This window comes from Anopheles marshallii, chromosome 3 (assembly GCF_943734725.1).
Source record: "Anopheles marshallii chromosome 3, idAnoMarsDA_429_01, whole genome shotgun sequence".
In the NCBI taxonomy this organism is placed as follows: Eukaryota; Metazoa; Arthropoda; class Insecta; order Diptera; family Culicidae; genus Anopheles; species Anopheles marshallii.
The window spans coordinates 69,337,806-69,356,197 of NC_071327.1; the positions used below are offsets into that span (position 1 = coordinate 69,337,806).

The 18,392-nt window shown below is 43.9% G+C and overlaps 3 protein-coding genes across 3 annotated transcripts; 2 read left to right on the forward strand and 1 right to left on the reverse strand.

The window, feature by feature from the left end:
• Positions 1-6,450: 6,450 nt before the first annotated feature.
• LOC128711935 (huntingtin-interacting protein 1) lies at positions 6,451-12,134 on the forward strand. Its single transcript, XM_053806825.1, has 12 exons — positions 6,451-6,529; positions 6,659-7,080; positions 7,158-7,219; positions 7,284-8,018; positions 8,090-8,199; positions 8,358-8,396; positions 8,665-9,178; positions 9,499-9,869; positions 10,280-10,751; positions 11,096-11,343; positions 11,419-11,672; positions 11,744-12,134. Exons 1-12 carry the CDS (start codon positions 6,485-6,487, stop codon positions 12,132-12,134), a joined length of 3,663 nt encoding a protein of 1,220 aa, XP_053662800.1. The 5' UTR covers positions 6,451-6,484.
• Positions 12,135-13,927: 1,793 nt separating this feature from the next.
• On the forward strand, positions 13,928-16,124 carry LOC128713087 (4-hydroxyphenylpyruvate dioxygenase). Its single transcript, XM_053807950.1, has 3 exons — positions 13,928-14,002; positions 14,918-15,985; positions 16,050-16,124. The coding sequence occupies exons 1-3, from the start codon at positions 13,928-13,930 to the stop codon at positions 16,122-16,124; spliced, it is 1,218 nt and encodes a 405-aa protein (XP_053663925.1).
• A 284-nt stretch (positions 16,125-16,408) lies between these two features.
• On the reverse strand, positions 16,409-18,176 carry LOC128714947 (uncharacterized). Its single transcript, XM_053809828.1, has 3 exons — positions 18,059-18,176; positions 16,741-17,986; positions 16,409-16,658 (listed from the first exon to the last, which is right to left on the reverse strand). The coding sequence occupies exons 1-3, from the start codon at positions 18,156-18,158 to the stop codon at positions 16,409-16,411; spliced, it is 1,596 nt and encodes a 531-aa protein (XP_053665803.1). The 5' UTR covers positions 18,159-18,176.
• Between the last annotated feature and the right edge of the window lie 216 nt (positions 18,177-18,392).

Sequence of the window (18,392 nt, forward strand, 5' to 3'; positions counted from 1 at the left end):
TTTAGCTACTACTGCTAAAACGAGAGCAGATACTCACTAGGAAAACGGAGCGTTCATTTAACCAAGCTAAGGATTGACTACACTACCATAATTACACTATTTTTACACTGTATTGGCAACGCGAGAGCTTGCTTTAATTTGCAAAAACGGAACCCGATGAGAAATGACGTTGCAAGCAAGCAATGCCCAATGTAAACACTGCGCAGCTGACAATCGAAGTGAAAATTTGGTACGAATTTTCATAGTGGTTGCTACCGATACAGTAGCTCTCGTGCCAACTCTGCTGATACGCTAATATTGTTAATAATAAGGCTTTCTACATTTAATTGTATTGTATTGTTTATTAGGCTTTCTACATTTAATAACAATTTAATACCAGACATATTTCGACAATTTTGGTAATGTTAGAATTGTGGTAAAAAATAAAAGGTATTTAATTAAAATAAGCTATTTTCTCAATCATATTTATCGTACTGATACACGAAAAACGGCACGTTGTTTTATTCTTTTATGAATTTTATTTCACTGAAATTCTTTACAAAAACATATGTCCATTGAACAACCATACTGTGCACCATTTTTCCACCTTGTTATTGTTTACCAGCACGTCAACCGGGATGGTCCGCGGCGAGCCCACAGTGAGGCGGTGCATCTTTTTCGGTTGGATCTCGTTGTGTGTACAGAAATGTTCTTCAAATTACAAGCGTGAAATGTTGTGGTGTGTTTTCGAATCAATTATCGGGCGGAATAATTGAACGTGGTTATCGTGGCACGCAACAGCAGCTGAAACGGCACACATGACGGTGAATACAGAAACGGTTTGTTTACCAAACATCGATCCTGCTGATCAATCGCTTCATACATGGGAAGAAATTAACCCCGGGTGGGGGGCGGTCGTAGAAGAATGAAAGCATTCTTGGGCTGACGATAAACCAAAACGATTGCAACGCGTATCTTCCATGGCCCAGGCCTATTGTACCGCTGACATAGAAACTCACCCCTCCTCCACGAATGTGGCCGATGCAGCTGCAATGTTGCTGCTCGCTAAACGATCGTCTCTGCCTTCCAGTGCACATCATATACGCCCTCGGTTCGTTCGCTCATTCCACGCTCGCCTTCCCGTCGGTTGAGTCGTTGAGTGCGTGTCTAGTGCCAGTCCACCCGTTCTTATGCTGTTTTTCGCAATGGAAAATGTGTATGAAAGGTGTGCAATAGAGAGGGAATAATATTTCCACCACCGTCAAGCGTGCGTTTGTGTCCGTGGAAATTTATATTCCCCAGCGGTTCACGATCGGTACTGCATTTTTGTTGGTGTGAAAAAAAAAACGCCGCAGTTGCTTCGATCCCAAGCGATCACGATCATTCCGAACCTTCCGCAACAGCAGCTGGTGCTTTCGGTGGAAGTTTCTAGTGTTACATGGTGCCCAGTACGGGAAGTGTCACGGTGTCACCATCGATCTAACAGGTTCTGATCGCCGTGCAAGTAGTTGGTGGAATCCGGCCACCGAATCAAGCGTACAGCGAACAGTTGTTCAATCTTTGTGTCGTTGAGTTTCAGCGTGTGTTTCGGTGCGGAAGAGCATGGCATCGTTATCGTTACCGCGCGTACTGCAGCACCGGAAGTCTCCCGTTGAGATAGAGCGTGAAAATCTCGTTAAAAATTTGGTATGATTACTGTTCCATCATATCGTGTGTGTGTGTTTGAGTGTGTCTGTATGTAAAAATCTGCGCTACGCGAAAGATCATAGAAAATGGATATCACCGTCAAGAACGGAACAATCCGATTCCCGTGGTGTGGGGAGGGTTTGTCCACCTTTCAATTCTATTTTGTTTTTTTCTTCAACCTCAGAACCGCCCTTTCCACTGTACACTGTACTACTTTACCATCAAACCCAACCGCACACAATGACGAGAAACACATGTGGGTAACACCTGACACACGACGATGACTCAATCTCTCCCATTCATCGATTCACTGCCATGCACAAATGCTTTGTCGCTCAGCACACTAACACCACGCACTTTACACACCAATCGCCGCTGCGGTCACCAAACAAGGGAGAACGGAGGACGGTTCCGCTGTTTATTGTTGATATCATTTGAACCAAAACAAAATTAACATGTGTGTAAAGCAAGCGCTGTACAAAGAGAAGGGCACACTTCCGTCCGGCCGTTCCGACATCACCACCCAGGTCCACCCACCGGCAACACCGCAAGAGGAGTGGCATCTTCATGCTGCCGGAATGCTTCGGCTTCCTGTGTGAGGTTCTGTAAAAGCCGAACCGGAAGCTGCCGTTGAGGATCGATTAAAAATGGTAGCATAACTTAACTGCGCCGGAATGCGCTGGGAGGTTTATTAAACATTTTTTGTTACATTCGAATGTCCGTGTGGATAATCGGTTGTAGATTCTTTTTGTTGAAGGTCACCAGCAAAGCAAAAACGCTTTGAATTGCACTATTGTCTTGGATTATTCTTTGAAAAAGGAAAGATTAATGTCCAATTCGTTCACCTACATTTTGCGCGCTCGTGGAAAAATTGGGCATAATTGATCGCTCTAATCGATCGGTTTGCAACGGTTGTAAATATCACTTTATTTCGAAACCGTTTAAGCGCAAAGATCGCACAAGAAAGTGAATCGGATCAAATCTCTCCTTCGTGCTGTGTGTGCGTGTGTGTTTGTGAGAGAGCTTTTCATTCCACTGCACGCATCAGTGAGTGCGAGTAAAATGTGTGAAAACTCCACTACACCTTCCATGAATGCCTCCCACCCTCCCTCGCCGGGAGTAAAAGTAGATCCACCCATTTTCCACCGGTCTTTTCTCTATTGCCCACCGGCAGGTGCAGTGGTTTAGCGGTGGTTTAGCTGAAGAAAAATGCATTCGTTAGGAATGGATTGTACGATGGTAGCTATGCCCGGTCTCGAGCTTTGTAGGTGAACAATTGGAAAGTGCATAGTGTGTATCATATATCACATCATAAAGGGTGGAAGAAAGTAGTTTTACAAAGAAAAAAAAATCTGTTGTTTTTGCTCCTCAAAGTATTCCCAAGATCTTCCTATAAGTGTACTGAGCTGCAGTGAAGGACCCCGGCAGTAAGAGGGTTTTGGGCCCAAGCTCTCAATAATAGCTATCTCCTGGTATTACATAAGTGTCTTGCACATGCCAACGGTGCACTAAATCTATCTAAGATCTTTGACCTTAGTTGCAAGGCTAATCTTTAATGTCTTTCCTAACATAGAAACATTTGCTACGAAACATTTGTGCTCAATGTCTATTTCTAAATACAAAAAAAAAAAGAATTTTCCATGCACCTACAGGACTTGACTATCCTGCTACGGGTAATTAAAGTCCCAGAAGGTCAGAAATGATAGACCTTAGACCTCTCGAGGTTGTTGTGCCGATAAAGAAGAAGAATACTTAATCTAAGATATTAAGGATCTAAGGTTTCCTTCTCCAAACAGTTCTCCAAAGGTCACCTTATCCCGGGTTTACTCGTCCGACTAGCTGTCATTTTTAACTCACGGATAATCCGACCCGCCGGTTAATCAAAACCACGGATAATTGACGTTCCGCTGTATTGATTTACTAAACTTAAATTACACTGCAATATTTTATATAACATTTTGTTTCAGAAATCTCTAGAAATTTGCCAACATAACCAACTAAAATTGCATAACATCGGGAATCGGTTCAGGGTTCCCAGGTTATGATGGACAAACCGGTCACTGGTTGCGTAGAGCTTTAAATACAAACACCAGAATCAACCAACATATCGAAAAATGTTAAAATAAAATAAACTATAAGTACTTGGCCACAAGGAAAAAAATGTTTGTTGAAAAAAAAATCCAAAAACGTCTTGCGATTGTTTGTACAACCAAAGAGTTTGTTAGTGCTTAAGACGATAGAACAATAATCAAATCATTCGGGAATTGTTAAAAAACCAACAAGAACATGCGTGGGGCGATTTGTTTTCTCTTCCATCCAACCATGATCGATCATTGCGTAAATAAATAAAGCGCAATCCACCCCATATCTGATACACCTGCACCGAGATGGGTGTTGTTGGTGGTTTGGCAATGAGTAATGGCAATAAAGAAAGGGCTCTGGACATGACACACAAGACGGTTGGGGTCTGTTTCCGGAGTGTGTAAGAAGTTCATCCGTAACCGTTTGTACGGTCATGTGTTAATCGAATAGAAGAATTATGGTGACTCAAAAAGAAACATAAACCACCTTACCCTACACGCACACATTTGGAAGACTCTTGTTTTGAAAACAGTGCACACACACAGTTAGTGTGCGAAAGTGTTTTTTTTTTGCGCTTCTTATCGCTCGTCCATCGAAATGTTAAACTGATTAGATATACCCATTTATCTGGCCTGACAAGGGCGCACCGAAATGGTCGTACGTTTGTCCAACATCAGAGGTACCTTCGGCGCAACCTAACCGGACCTTCAGTATTGATTTTGAAAGTGAAACCGACAGGATCATCTTGGCGGTAGTCTTCGCGCGGTGACTATTGCTAAAGAGGAAGAGGTAGGATCTATCATCCCGATTACACCAACTGTCCAACGCTACGCTACGTTCGGAAGCTTTAAGCTTTTTTTTTTCCTTCATGTTCCTCGCATATCGATCGAGAACCGCGAGAGAGGAGGCTCCCTTGTGTGTGTGTGGTGTGATTGGCAAATGCTTAATTTAATTTGTGCATTATACAGCCGGCCAGGTGGCCTTTTGGGTGAAAATGTTTTCTTTCCCCTCGGATTGTTTCGACTGACTTCTGGGCAATACATTGGCGGCATTCACCACATTTCGTGCCGATCGTGAACTGTGTGCAGTCAGTGAGTTTCGTGTGTGACGGTGCATGTAGCTACGTTTTTTTTTCCCCCGGTTGTACTTAAACCATCATACGTAAGCGTTTAACAAGTGTGGCAGAAAGACTGCTGGTGGAAAATGATGAATTGAAACCCGACCCGGTGTGATTCATCGACCGCCCTGTGGACACTTGATGGTACTGGCCAAACAGATCGCAATGTGTAGTAACGACCCATAACGGAGATAAAGCCCTTCCTTATCATTTATCAGACATTTGTTTGGTCGCTCTCCGTGTAGCCAGCGGAAGGTGTGCTAAAGCTAACATTAAAAGTTCATTTGTGGAGTATCGCAGGAAGAAGAAAAAATCCGTTCTTTCCCTCAAACGCTTCACAGGATTTAGAAGGATTACATTATTTGTTGATTAAAATACATTTAGCTGTGGCACTAAACGTAATTTAAAATTGGTGAAATTTACAGAACCTTGATCGCATACAGAGACAACATATAATATTCGCTTTAAAGAAGTGTTGTACCTCGAAACAGCAGCTCTCAACGTCTGTTTATTGAAGAGTTGTCAATCTTCTAAGTAGTAAGATTAATTCCAGTTGTAATAGGAATTTATTCATTTTCATCCATTGCATCCCGAGGGGAACGAAATCTCTTAATCCAAATGGGTTACGACATTATTTTCATTTGGCCATCATCAGAACGCGAGATATTTGAGGAACAAAAATTCGAAAAGGAATTTTGCAATTCTGTGGAATGTCGAATTTTTATTCCTCCGATATCTCCAGTTTTGAAGACGATTAAATGACAATCATTTCTGCAAAATTCTGGAATTCTGAGGAATTACATACATAATAGGGCATTATGTTATTAGGGTATCCAATTATAATTTTAGGTGAGGTATAATGTCTTAATCGTTTTGGGTTCTACATTGAAGTTTATCATGGAAATTGTAAAAAAAAAACATTATTTTTGACCCAGAATATCCGGAAGGGCCGTTAAAGATGGCTGATGGGATGGAAGATGACAAGCAAATGGAAAACTGCGTAAAGTGATGAGTGTTCAGAGAATTATAAATCCTTGAAGATTAACGAATTCTTAATTGTTCGTTAGAGCTGCAAGTATCTTTTGAGAAGTGAATCATGATGCGAACGACTTTTCAATAAAGCTCCACATGAATGACTGCTCTCAGAAGACTGACTCAAGTGCAACACTACTTACAATGGCAAAAGTAAAACCATTGGTACTGCTCGTGATTATTTCATTGCATTTATGGTAGAGTTTCACTTTCAATGTATGCGTTCTACACAGAAGAACACACGTTTCTTCCCTCAATTAACAACAAACAATTGCAATAGCGGCACGTATACCGGGTGTATGACGTCTTCCATCAAACAAAGACTTCTCGTTGTTTCCATTAGGCCACCAGCATTGTAATCACTATTGAAGTTGCAACCAACATTTGGTGTCAGCATAAGCGACAACGTTTTTTGGGTGTCGAACTGGGTTTATAAGTGTTTAACACTATGTCGTTCAAATTGTCTTTTGTGTGTAAGATCTGGTTAGCGCATGGTTATTGTCCATACATTGTAAATATTTTGTATTCCTTCCCCAGTTCCTATAGCGAAGCATTTCTGCACGGCACCATTTGTAAAGCAAAGCATTTATGACTGTAAACATGTCACTAACGGATAAGGAATATTATAATCTGGTAAGTACAGGTTTTGTCCATAACACACGTCGAATATGTTTAAAAACCATTCTCGTGATATGTTAAACATATAACGCTATTTCGAAATTTAACTTTTCTCCATGGTTTTTTTTTGTCTCGTCCCGACAGAGCATCAGTATTTCCAAAGCGCTCAGCAATGTGGAAATGCCCATCAAGGTGAAGCACGTCCGGGCCGCTATCATCGGCACATTCCACAGCAATGGTGGGCACGCGTTTTGGGCCATCGCTATCCGGCAACCGATACAGGAGAATCGCATTGTGGCGTGGAAGTTTTGCCATCTGCTGCACAAGATATTGCGCGAGGGCCACCCGCTATGCTGTCCCCATTCGATGAGGCACCGGGCGATGCTGCTGGATTCGGGCAAGCTATGGGGCCATCTGACCGACGGCTACGGTATCTGTATTAAGCACTACACGAAGCTGCTGGTGACGAAGCTCGAGTTTCACGATCGCAACCCGCGCATACCGGGCAGCCTCTCGCTGCGCCAGGGCGATCTGGAAAAGATTGGCGAAGGAGACATTAACATTTAGTAGGTGTCATGTGGTTAAGTGTTGAGGTTTTAAAACCGACATCAACAAACTTAAACTTACATTGCTTTTTTACCAGCTTTCAGCTTGCAGTTGAGATATTCGATTATCTGGACGATATCGTAGCAGTGCAGGCGACAAGTAAGTAGCGGTGGAGTAGTATGACAGGATGCATTTCATCACGATCGTTCCTTATTTTTTGCAGTATTCAACTCCATCACAACATTCTGCGTCAGTTCGATGACCTCGGCGGGTCAGTGCCGGTTGGCACCGCTGATTCCTTGCATCCAGGACTCGAACCCACTGTACGACATGCTTGTGCGGGTGATGTTCAAACTGCACGCCAACTTACCCTCCGATCTGCTCACCGGCCATCGGCAGCGTTTCAGTACGCTATTCCATCAGCTGAAATCATTCTACGGCCAGTCGCGTAATTTGCAGTATTTCGTCAACCTGATCACCGTACCGAAGCTACCGGAGGCACCGCCCAACTTCGAGCAGCAAAGCGATCTCGGCAACTACCAGACGCCGGTGGTAGTGATGCCCGACAGTGATCCGATCGACAATGAACCGGAACCACCAGCGATTGACAATCTAATAGATACGGCGGAGGCAACCCCACCGATTCCGGAGCTACCGCATACGAACAACCACCATCATCAACCCGCCGCACCGGTCGTTCCGGTGGCACAAGTGATGGAGCTCGAACGGTTGATCCAGGAGCGGGACGATCTCATACGCCACCTGCAGATGGAAACGCAACGATTGTCCAACCATCTGAAGGCGGTGTCGATCGAGCAGCGTGATGTGCAGTGCCGAATGGAAGGCCAAATAGCTACACTTAATGCACAGCTGACGGAGAGCCATGGGGAGCTAACGAATCTACGGTTTCAAAAAGAGGAACTTGAGCTGCGTACCCAAACGGCACCAAATCTAGAGCGTAAGTGGAATTGTGTTATGATCTTCGCAACAGGAAATTGAAAGTTTTATTCGACTTTTCGTACATTGCAGAGCGAGCACAAGCGGAAGAAGAACGGGCGAAAGCCAGTGAGGAAAAGTTCCAAAAGTTAAAAACAATGTACACGCAGATACGGGACGAACATGTCAACTTACTGCGCCAGGTAATTAATACTAACTTAAGCTCCTTCATATGGTATGTAGAATCGTTTTGAGTGGTTTTCGGCAAACTTTGACATCGTTTCCAATACTTATCAAATTCACTCCGCTCTTTTCAATGCATGCACATATGGGGATAATGTCTTATTATTTTGTTTTAAAGATGAAAATAGATCAGTACCGATTAATGTGCTATAAAAAGGTTAGTAAGGTTGAGTTCCACAGAGCACGAAACATGTGTTGGTAGAAATGCTCGATTTATATTGCGAAACGGGTTTCTATTGAATTGTTCCATTCTATTCTGGTGTTTTGAGCTCGGTAGTAAAAGCTTGTGCCTGTAGGTAAAAAGTCTTACCATGGGGATTTCAGTAGACACGTGTTGACACCAAGAATTAGTTAGGAATAAAGGAATTAATTAAACATTACTACATGCATCGTAATAATTTGGCCATGTTTTCTCACTTCCACAGCACGGTGAAATTAGCAAACAGTTAGCATCATCAACGAAAGTGGCGGCGGAAGCAAGCAAAGCAAAGGAAGAACTGCAATGCCAACTGCAGGAACTCGAGCAAAAGCAAGCCCTTGTAGCGAACGCCCTGCAGCAAAGTTCGAACGACGCGCGGCAGGAGCAGGAAGCTATCAGCGAACAACTGCAGAACATGACGCAGAAGTGTGAATCACTGCAGAGTCGGTATGATGAGATGGAAGCATCGCGCCAAGCAGAAATTGCGGAGCTTCGCCACAGCCTGGAACGGTTGGAGGGTGAATTGCAAACATTCCAGCAGGATCGCGACACGCTCTCGAACGAGAAGGGCACGCTGGAAGAACGGTTGTCCGAGATACAGAGTGAAAAGGATGAGCTTGGTTTGAAGTACGAGCAATGTCTGGGGAAGATTGCTGAGCTTGAGCTTAAGACTGATACGTACGCAAAGGAAGAAATGTCTTTGCAGCAAAGTGTGAACGAAAATACACTTAAAGCACAGGGTAAGCGATGTGTGTTTTGGTTACGTTTTCAAGACTAAACTTTACCGATTTGGTAGCCAATTTATTTAATCAGTTTAATTTACTGAACACAGAGAATTTTGAAGTATTTTTTGAAAATAATTTCTGATAATTTATTTTCCTTTTCTTCATTCAAAATGGAATGCAATTTACCTTTTACGTGATTCTTTTGTAAGTTTGATTCTTTTTTTAGCAAGCTAGCGTGGTAAACTATACATTTACTGTGTTATTTTAATGTTTAATCAATTTTTTAATCAAATGACATGATGGTCCTAATGTACTTTTTCAACCTCGTTTTGTAGAACTTGCCGATCGAATCGAACAACTGCGGGCGGAAAACGATGCACTCAAACAAAACTACACCGAACTGGAAGCAGCCAAAGCGTCACAGGAGGCAGAATACCAGCGGACGCATCAGGAGGAACTGCTTCGGTTCGATTCGTTACAGACGGAAATGGACGAAAAGCTGACCGCACTCGCTACGGAAAAGGATTCGATAGCGGGTGAAAAGCAACAAACGTGGGAACAGCTGTTAATGCTTCAATCCGAAACCTCCCAAAAGCAGGCCGACTTTGAATCCTTGGAAAAGGACCTTAAATCCGTTCTGGAGCAAAAGGATCACGAGCTGGAGGAGCTAAATGCAAAGTATCACGAGCTGGAAGAGAAATATCAGGTATTGGCGGTGATCGTTACTAAAAATAAGAATATTGCTTGCACAACCCGTTCACAACCTCATTCCCTCCGGCAATCATTCGGGTGTGGTGTGGCGTTAATTAGCATTGGTGTACCATGTGGATCATATTTGCATCTTCACTATCCCAACCTCATTCTACGTCACAAAACCAGGTGTGCTTGAAAGTAACATTCATTCGTGGCTTATCTTGCGATAGCATTCAAACAAAAACCTCATACGCTATGTGTTAACAGTACGTCTGTGTTGTTGCGTAAGTGTATAAGCGTAAACACAGAAACATATTTTAATTACGGTTTTTTTTGTTTCGTTTCCACCGCCCTTTTGCAACGATTCGTTGTTGCACCCGGATATTGTGTAATTTCTTTGCCTTTCCTGCCCTGCGCATAAAGAGTCTAGATGCAAATATGGAACGGTTGCTTTCCGAAAAGGAAACGGTCGAAATTGATCTGCAAGATTTACTTCACCAACAGGAGCAAACGGAACAGAAGCTGCAAGCCGCGCTCGCGCAATTGGGCGCGGCCCAGACCGCATTGATCGACAGTAAAATTAGTGGCGAAACGGCACTCCGCACACTGCTGGAAGCGTGTATTAAATCGTCGGAAAAGTTGACACTGCGCGCCATCGGCGAAAATGAAATGCCCGGTGCTGGAGGAACACCGACCTACTTCCTGATGATTGCCGAAGAGCTCCAGGAGGTGCTCACTAAGCTGAAGATGGTGCACGAGAACTACCTGAAGGATAATTCGACGAACGTTGAATCGCTGGCACGGAAAGTCATTATCGGTGCTCACCTGCTAGCTTCGGCACACGTACAGGGCATGACCGTATGCAACCGATCGGCCAACATTGAAAGCGGTGAACGTAAGTATTGTGTAGTAACGCTTTACTAACAGGGATTAAGGGTTCAACTTGATAAAATTAAATTAATTTAATGGAATATATGCCACTATATGTAGATAGCTTCTATTTCGTACACAATGACTAGTGATTTAAAAAGAATATTAAGTGATTATGATAAATTTTTAATTAATTTTGTTAAAAAAACTTTTTTTTCTGCTGCATGCACTTCGTTCTTATTTATTTTCTTGTTTATTCGTGAGTATTCAATAAGTTCCTTCTATTTTATACATTTACACAACATAATTCCCTTTCGGAACAGTCAAATTGCAGAAGAAAATAAACTCATAATTGCCTTATTTCCACAGGTATTGCAGAAGAGTTGAAAAGGCTCGGCCAATCGATCACGACCCTCTTCCAATCGCTGCAGAAAACGAGCGAAGCAAGCACCGTCAGTGAGCATATCACTGATTTAAAGGTGAAGCTGGAAGAGGTAACAACGATGATCGTGGATCTTGGCAAGCAAACCGATGGCACCGAGAATTTGGGTGATATGGTTGAGTCTGAACTGAGCAGCATGGATAAGGCGATCGAAGAGGCAGCATCGCGTATTCAGGTTGGTTAAATTGAACGATTTTAAAACCCCACCCAGCGTATAAGGAGTAACACCACGGTACAAATCCATCTGCAGGAAATGCTATCGAAATCCCGTGCCTCCGATTCGGGCATTAAATTGGAGGTGAATGAAAAGATTCTGGATGCCTGCACGAGTCTCATGCAGGCGATACGAGTGCTGGTGCAGAAGTCACGCTTGCTGCAATCGGAAATTGTCGGACTCGGCAAGGGAACCGCTTCGGCGAAGGAATTCTACAAGCGCAACCACCAATGGACGGAGGGATTGATATCGGCGGCGAAGAGCGTTGCCCAAGGGGCTAATTTCTTGGTGTAAGTTTTGTTCGCTCGTTTGTTTCATACATAAAAGCTGGTATTGAACGTTTCTTTCTGTACATGTACAGCACGGCGGCTAACAAAACGGTTGCCGGTGGTGCGAAACATCAGCTGGATTTGGTAGTTGCCGCACAGGAGATCGCAGCCTGTACCGCTCAGCTGGTAGTAGCCAGCCGCGTGAAAGCACCCCGTTCCAGCACCAACCTGACGGCGCTCGGTACGGCATCGAAGAACGTTACGCAAGCCACCGGGATTGTTGTTGCGACGGCAAAGGATTGTAGCCAGCGGCTCGAAGATTCACAGGATCTCGATCTCGGCACGCTGACGGTACATCAGGCCAAAACGAAGGAAATGGAGATACAGGTAAAGGTGCTGGAGCTGGAGCAAGCACTGCAGGTCGAACGGATGCGATTGGCTTCGTTCCGCAAAAAGAACTACCAACAACCAGTGGAGGAGTAGTGTAATACGTTTCAGTGCCCGGACAATCACGCATTGTTCCGCCCCAAAGTATAGACGCTTTTTTTTTTAGTGTAACGGGGGATTGTGGGTCAAACGTTTTGCAGCGATCCTTTTATTTTCTAAATGGCGTCCAAATGAAACGGAACACAACACCGAAACACACACTGTTGTCGCTGCTCATCGTCCCTCCAAACCGTACCCCCCGTTCATTCGCTCTCTGGTGGATGGACGGATCGGAGATGCGTTACTATCGATTGTGACCTTATTTGGCAATCAATGCGTTGAACTTCAGATAATGTTGACAGCAATTCACAACACGAGGGCTGCACGTGACAAATTGTTTGATTGTTTTAAAAGTTTGTTATATTTATGTTACACTCCATCAGAGCCACGCATATCAACCTAAGCAAATTAAGGGCAACGATAGGCTACATCGACATTATTCAGTAAGAATAGCGCTTCATCAATCGTTATAGTGTTAATGGCGTATTTAATGTGTTATGTTACATTTAAGGCAGCGTAATGCAAAACAAACCCAACAAAAAAAAAACTCCGTAATATTGCACATGTATTGCTTGCATCGAAAATTGAATATATTGCTATAATACAAAATAAACATCATGATTAAGCAAAAATGAAATTATGTCTCGTTTTATTGTCATGCATGTATGCAGCTAAACATTCCTGCCAGGTTTCTGGCGCACAGCAAAAAAAAAGGTTCTAAGGCACACATTATTCTTCAAAAAAAAAAAACCGGTCCCTAACAAGCCGGTTTTGGGTTTGTGGAGGTGTGGATATTTTCGGAGCACAACAACCACAACAAAACAGACGCAACAGTGTGTATGGCTAACCAGTTCAAAACATCCGGACGTACGGGAGGCTGATAAATACCATCGCCTGATCAGTGACGTGATTTTAAATATGCAAAAAAAAAAAACGGTAAACATTTGCAACACATTTATGAAAAAGGAGAATAATGTTTTGAAACAGCATGAAAACATTGAAGATTTTATTTAATTAAATAGTTTCGCAAACTGTTTATTAGTTACTTAATTGATCGTTACTTAACTACTGTAAATAACACGGTATTTTGTATTAAAAATTAAATAAAAAGCAAGATTTTCAAACATAAGTCCGGCTTTTCTGGCGGGCGCATCAACGCCATCACTCCATCTCAATTTGGGCCTAGCACGCTTCCTCATGTCCATGTGGAAGACCTAAAGGACTTTACGGGTTGGGTCGTTCGGTGCCATTCTCATGACGTGATCAACCCCGCCTGAACCTGGCGAGTCTAATCCGTCTTACGGCAGTGAGTTCATTATACAGCTCATTGAGCTCTTCATTGTAGCGGCTCTTCCATTGTCCTTCCACACATACGGGGCCAAAAATCCTTCCGAGCATCTTCCTCTCGAACGCAGTTAAGAGGGTTTCATCAGTGTTGGACAAAAGCCCATTAAAATTTGTTAGGATTTGTCAGCAGGGCCTCTGGTGGTGCCACCATCAACTTGATGTTTGCCTCGTTAATCTCCAACCCGTGGATTCCGCCGCCTGCTCAATCCGGTGGTAAGCATTCGCTACGTAGGAGAACCGTAAACCAATTATGTCTATGTCATGAGCGTAATCCACGAGCTGGAGAAGAACTTGGTTTCCTCTAAGAAGGATCCGAACTTCGCAAATTCGTAGTTAGATCACTAACGTTATTACGTTTTATTGGCAAATACTCCGGCACGCAATAAAATACTTAGCATGATCGTACCTTCATACTAGCCCTCAAAGTAGTAAACAACAACAGCATGCAAAATAAGGGGGCAATCCACGGCTTAGCCGTACCGAACCAACGACGTCAACGTCGTAAGTACCGCGCAGATGTAAACAACATTCTGGAGGCTCGGCCCTCTATTACTACACCTGTCCACCGCGTGGCATTTCATTGCCATCGCGTATTAAATATTCAAAACTGATTGACTGCAAGATCGTTACGAATCCACGTGTGGACGTGTGGACGTGTTACTTTCGTCGTTGCTAACCGTTGTACAGCATTACTAGTGGAATGTCGGTCCTCGATCGTCGGAAATGGGATGTCTCCAGGGGGAAAGTATATTAGCAGGATCGGAACCGAGAAAGTTCTAATTCACATACGGGCTAACATTTCACTGCGGCATACCAGCTCGCAGACCGGTTTTTGGGGGAACCATTATCATCGGGGACGTCATATCGTGGATCGTGTGTGTGTGTGTGTTATTCATTCCGCTCGCCCTATCAACAGTGTCACCGGCAAGACGTTAGGAACAAGCGTTTGTTCTTTCGTGCTCAAGCAAAACAGGATCTCAAAACCCGTCCCAAGCGGCAGGAGTGTGGCCGCTCGATAAGCGTGGAATGGTGGTTGAAAATAAAAACACTTCACTAGGAGACGACCTGTTTGGTGTCCCGATGGATTGGTACGGATGATCAATGCAAAGCTATAAAAGATTCAACCGGTGGGAGGATTAGAATCAGTGTTTCTTCAAACTTGCTTTCGATAGTTGCTGTCGGTGAGGAACGATCATTACAGTGGGTGCAGATTCAAAAACTATAAGCGCGTGAACAAGCGTTGTGTGTTGTGCGTTAGAATCGCTTCATTGCGTGTTGTTGTTTTTTTTTTTTTTAAATAATTTGTTGGTTAGTTTCTAACGTTCATAACCGTACTATGGTGAGTGGTTTTTATAGCAAATATATATAGTGTATATAGTGTAGTATGGTATCATTACAACCTGCACGTCCGTTACGTGTTTCAACCCCCGCAGACCACATACACCGATAAAGGACCCAAACCGGACGGTGGAAAGTTTCTTGCGTTCGATCACATCACATTCTACGTCGGAAACGCCAAACAGGCGGCCAGCTACTATACGACGCGTTTCGGCTTCGAGGATTACGCGTACCAGGGTTTGGAAACGGGCAGCCGTCAGCTGGTGAAGCATGCCGTCCGCCAGAATCGGATCGTGTTCGTGTTTGTGTCGGCCTACGAGCCGGGCCACCGTGAGCACGGAGACCATCTGGTACGACACGGAGACGGAGTTAAGGATGTTGCTTTCGAGGTCGAGGACCTGGACGTGATCGTGCGCCGTGCAAAGGAGCGGGGCGCCAAGGTGGTGCGCGACGTATGGGAGGAGTCCGACGAGCAGGGTACGGTGCGGTTTGCGACGGTGCAAACGTACGGCGATACGGTGCACACGTTCGTCGAGCGCCACCGCTATCGTGGACTGTTTTTGCCCGGTTACAAACCACCGCTGTATCGGGACGTGCTGCTGCCCACGCTGCCAACGGTCGGGTTGAACTTTATCGATCACGTGGTGGGCAATCAGCCCGATTTGCAGATGGAATCGGTTGCCGCCTGGTACGAGAAGATGCTAATGTTTCACCGTTTCTGGTCGGTGGACGATAGCCAGATCCATACGGAGTATTCGGCGCTCCGGTCGATCGTGGTGACGAACTACGAGGAAACGGTCAAGATGCCGATCAATGAACCGGCCAAGGGGAAGAAAAAATCCCAAATCGAAGAGTACGTGGAGTATTACGGTGGGGCCGGCGTGCAACACATTGCGCTGAACACGGGCGACATCATTGCCGCTATACGTAACCTTCGCGCCCGGGGCCAGCAGTTCCTGTCCATCCCGGACACGTACTACGATCAGTTGCGCCAGCGGCTCAAGTCGAGCAGCGTGAAGATTAAGGAAGATCTGGCGGTGCTGCAAGAGCTTAAAATTCTGATCGATTACGACGAGGACGGGTATCTGTTGCAGATATTCTCCAAGAATATGCAAGACCGGCCGACACTGTTCATTGAAGTTATTCAACGACACAACCATAATGTAAGTAAATCGTTTAACCAGATGAAACATTAAATTATCCATATTAAATTACCCTTTTTCACAGGGTTTTGGTGCTGGCAACTTTAAGGCACTGTTCGAAGCGATCGAAGCGGATCAAGAAAAGCGTGGAAACTTGTAAATGGAACCCAGAACATGAACTTATACGACCTAGGATGATATCTATTAAATACATCTCAATGCAAACGGGCATTTGCTCTGTTTCGGCAATGAGGCAACCATAAATAAAGGTGAAAAATTGTGCATTTTAATCCGTATTTGTTTTCATTGCAAAAAAAAAAACGTATCTTAAATGTATAAAGATGTAACAGCAAACAGGTGGTCTTAACGTATTCCACCACAATATTAACAAGGAAGATAGCTTACGGTAAGGCAACTTACATGGCACTCGTTGATGGCTAGCAGTTACTGTGGTGTGGGAAGAAAATCCGGATCCCAAAACCCGGGTGGTGTGTGATGCAGCTGAGCCATCCGGCAGCCACGACAGTTGCGCGTCAGTTTTGAAAGTGCTGCATCGTTCGATATGCCACGTGCGGTGTGAAACTTGTAAAGCTTCATGCAATCATTACACAAAGCTGCTCGCAGCTGTTCAAAGCTGCGATTGTACTGATGATTGTTGCCTCCTGATGGTCCTCCACCAAAGTCGTGATTGGTTCTGCAAAACCAAAACAAACATAAATTGAAAATATTGCTTTAATAGAGCGTTCATAATTAATATTCCTGTTTTCTATAATCACCTTTGTATATTGTTGCTTAGTACGGAATTCATTCCTTTCCCTGCCGGTTCCCTCATGCGTTTAGCTTGTTCGTTGTGCAATTCGGTAATAAATTCATCATTTTCTTGTTGTGATTCAACGACAGTTATAATGGACTGTTGACTAGGCGTCCGTACAAGTATTATTTCATTCGATTCAGAATCTTCGTTACTAATCCGTTGCTGGTTCATAGCAAAGTCCGTCCTTTTGATCGCCGGTCGTTGTTTCCCCTGCTGCGATTTAGGTTCCTGCTTTATCTTAACCGATAGATCCGTTGTAATGTGGTGTATTGATTCAACTCCGGAGCAATACGTTTGGTTGATATCTTCCTCCTGAGACAAATCGCGTTTACAATCGTCACTAGTTGTGGTGGATGCCGTTGCTAGAGAACTTGCTTTGGCCGCTGATCTAACGTTTTGTCCTTTGGAAATCATTGAAGATTGTTTCCTCATTCGTAAACTTCTTAACATTTTTGATTTGTTTGCCACTGATGGTGGCGTTGGTACAACAAAGTCGCTAAACAGTGTATCGTTCACTGTCTGGTCTAGTTCGTTTCCGGGGGAGTGCTTGTTTTGTCGTGGAAAATTCAACTTTGCTTGACGAAAACGTTGGTTACCATCGTTCAACGAATGGAACCGTTTAAGGCCGGTGGGTGTGTGTTCCACACTGCTGTTGTCCTCTAGTTTACCTTTCTTTCCCGTCCATTTGCCGGTTGAAGTGGGAGTAACGGTGGAAGGGCCGCTAGGTTTTACTCCAAATCCGGGGGATGCCTCTGCTGCATACAATCGGTTACCAAATTTGCTTTCGCGAATAATTTTCTTCGGTGATTTAATTTCATCGCCAAATAAAAGCTTGGTACGTGCGGTTGAAAGTTTCGCGCTTAGGTGATTTTGTGGGGAAAGAGCATCTCTCACTGGTGGAGCGGGTGATGGAGGAGTTTGTGTGAGGGCAAAGAATGGTTCATCGGAATCTATTATATTCTGCTCGAGCTTCGACGACACATCGGAGTCTGACTTGTGTGGAAAAAAGGTAGAATCTTCCAGTATTGACACATTTTCCTTACACGCCGAAAGCGACGAATCCAACGATTGTACCTTGCGTTTCTTTATCGGCGATTGAGAATTGTGCAAGTTCACGCATATGTTAGGCAAATATTTTTGTTTATCTGCTATTTGTTCGTCCAGAGCTGCTAACTGCTTATTTGCTTCTGCGTGTTTTTTGTGAATTTCTGTAAAACGGAAAAGGATTTTTTGAAGTGGCCGACTATCAAATGCAACGCTCTTGTTTTGCTGTCACTTACCAAATGCGTTTTCCAATATTCGATCAATGTACAGGAATATATCGTCCTCTACTTTGCTGAAATTGTTGTATTTCAGGAGTAAACTGCACAAATTGACCATATTTGCAGGGATTTCACTTCGCAGTATTACACTTTAAGCGCATTTTAAGCGCAGTTTTTCTGCTGCGCAAACGGAGCACTGTTTACTTTGCGGCCCAAATCAGGAGCCCGCACTTTTTTGCTATGTTAACAGGGGTAGGGTACTAATGGTATTTATGTTGGGCGTTGTAAAAAATTTTGTACAGTATTTTAAACTCCTTTTGTTTTTTTGTAATTCTTTAAATACATAATTTTT

Bases quoted from the DNA above. Each gene is read 5' to 3' on its own strand.
- LOC128714947 (XM_053809828.1), bottom strand. From the start codon at position 18,158: ATGGTCAATTTGTGCAGTTTACTCCTGAAATACAACAATTTCAGCAAA. The intron at 17,987-18,058 runs GTAAGTGACAGC...TCCGTTTTACAG, and splicing joins AATATTGGAAAACGCATTTG to AAATTCACAAAAAACACGCA. The intron at 16,659-16,740 runs GTGATTATAGAA...TTGGTTTTGCAG, and splicing joins CTAAGCAACAATATACAAAG to AACCAATCACGACTTTGGTG.
- LOC128713087 (XM_053807950.1), top strand. From the start codon at position 13,928: ATGCAAAATAAGGGGGCAATCCACGGCTTAGCCGTACCGAACCAACGA. The intron at 14,003-14,917 runs GTAAACAACATT...CAACCCCCGCAG, and splicing joins GTCGTAAGTACCGCGCAGAT to ACCACATACACCGATAAAGG. The intron at 15,986-16,049 runs GTAAGTAAATCG...CCTTTTTCACAG, and splicing joins TTCAACGACACAACCATAAT to GGTTTTGGTGCTGGCAACTT.
- LOC128711935 (XM_053806825.1), top strand. From the start codon at position 6,485: ATGACTGTAAACATGTCACTAACGGATAAGGAATATTATAATCTG. The intron at 7,081-7,157 runs GTAGGTGTCATG...CTTTTTTACCAG, and splicing joins GAAGGAGACATTAACATTTA to CTTTCAGCTTGCAGTTGAGA. The intron at 8,019-8,089 runs GTAAGTGGAATT...CGTACATTGCAG, and splicing joins AACGGCACCAAATCTAGAGC to AGCGAGCACAAGCGGAAGAA.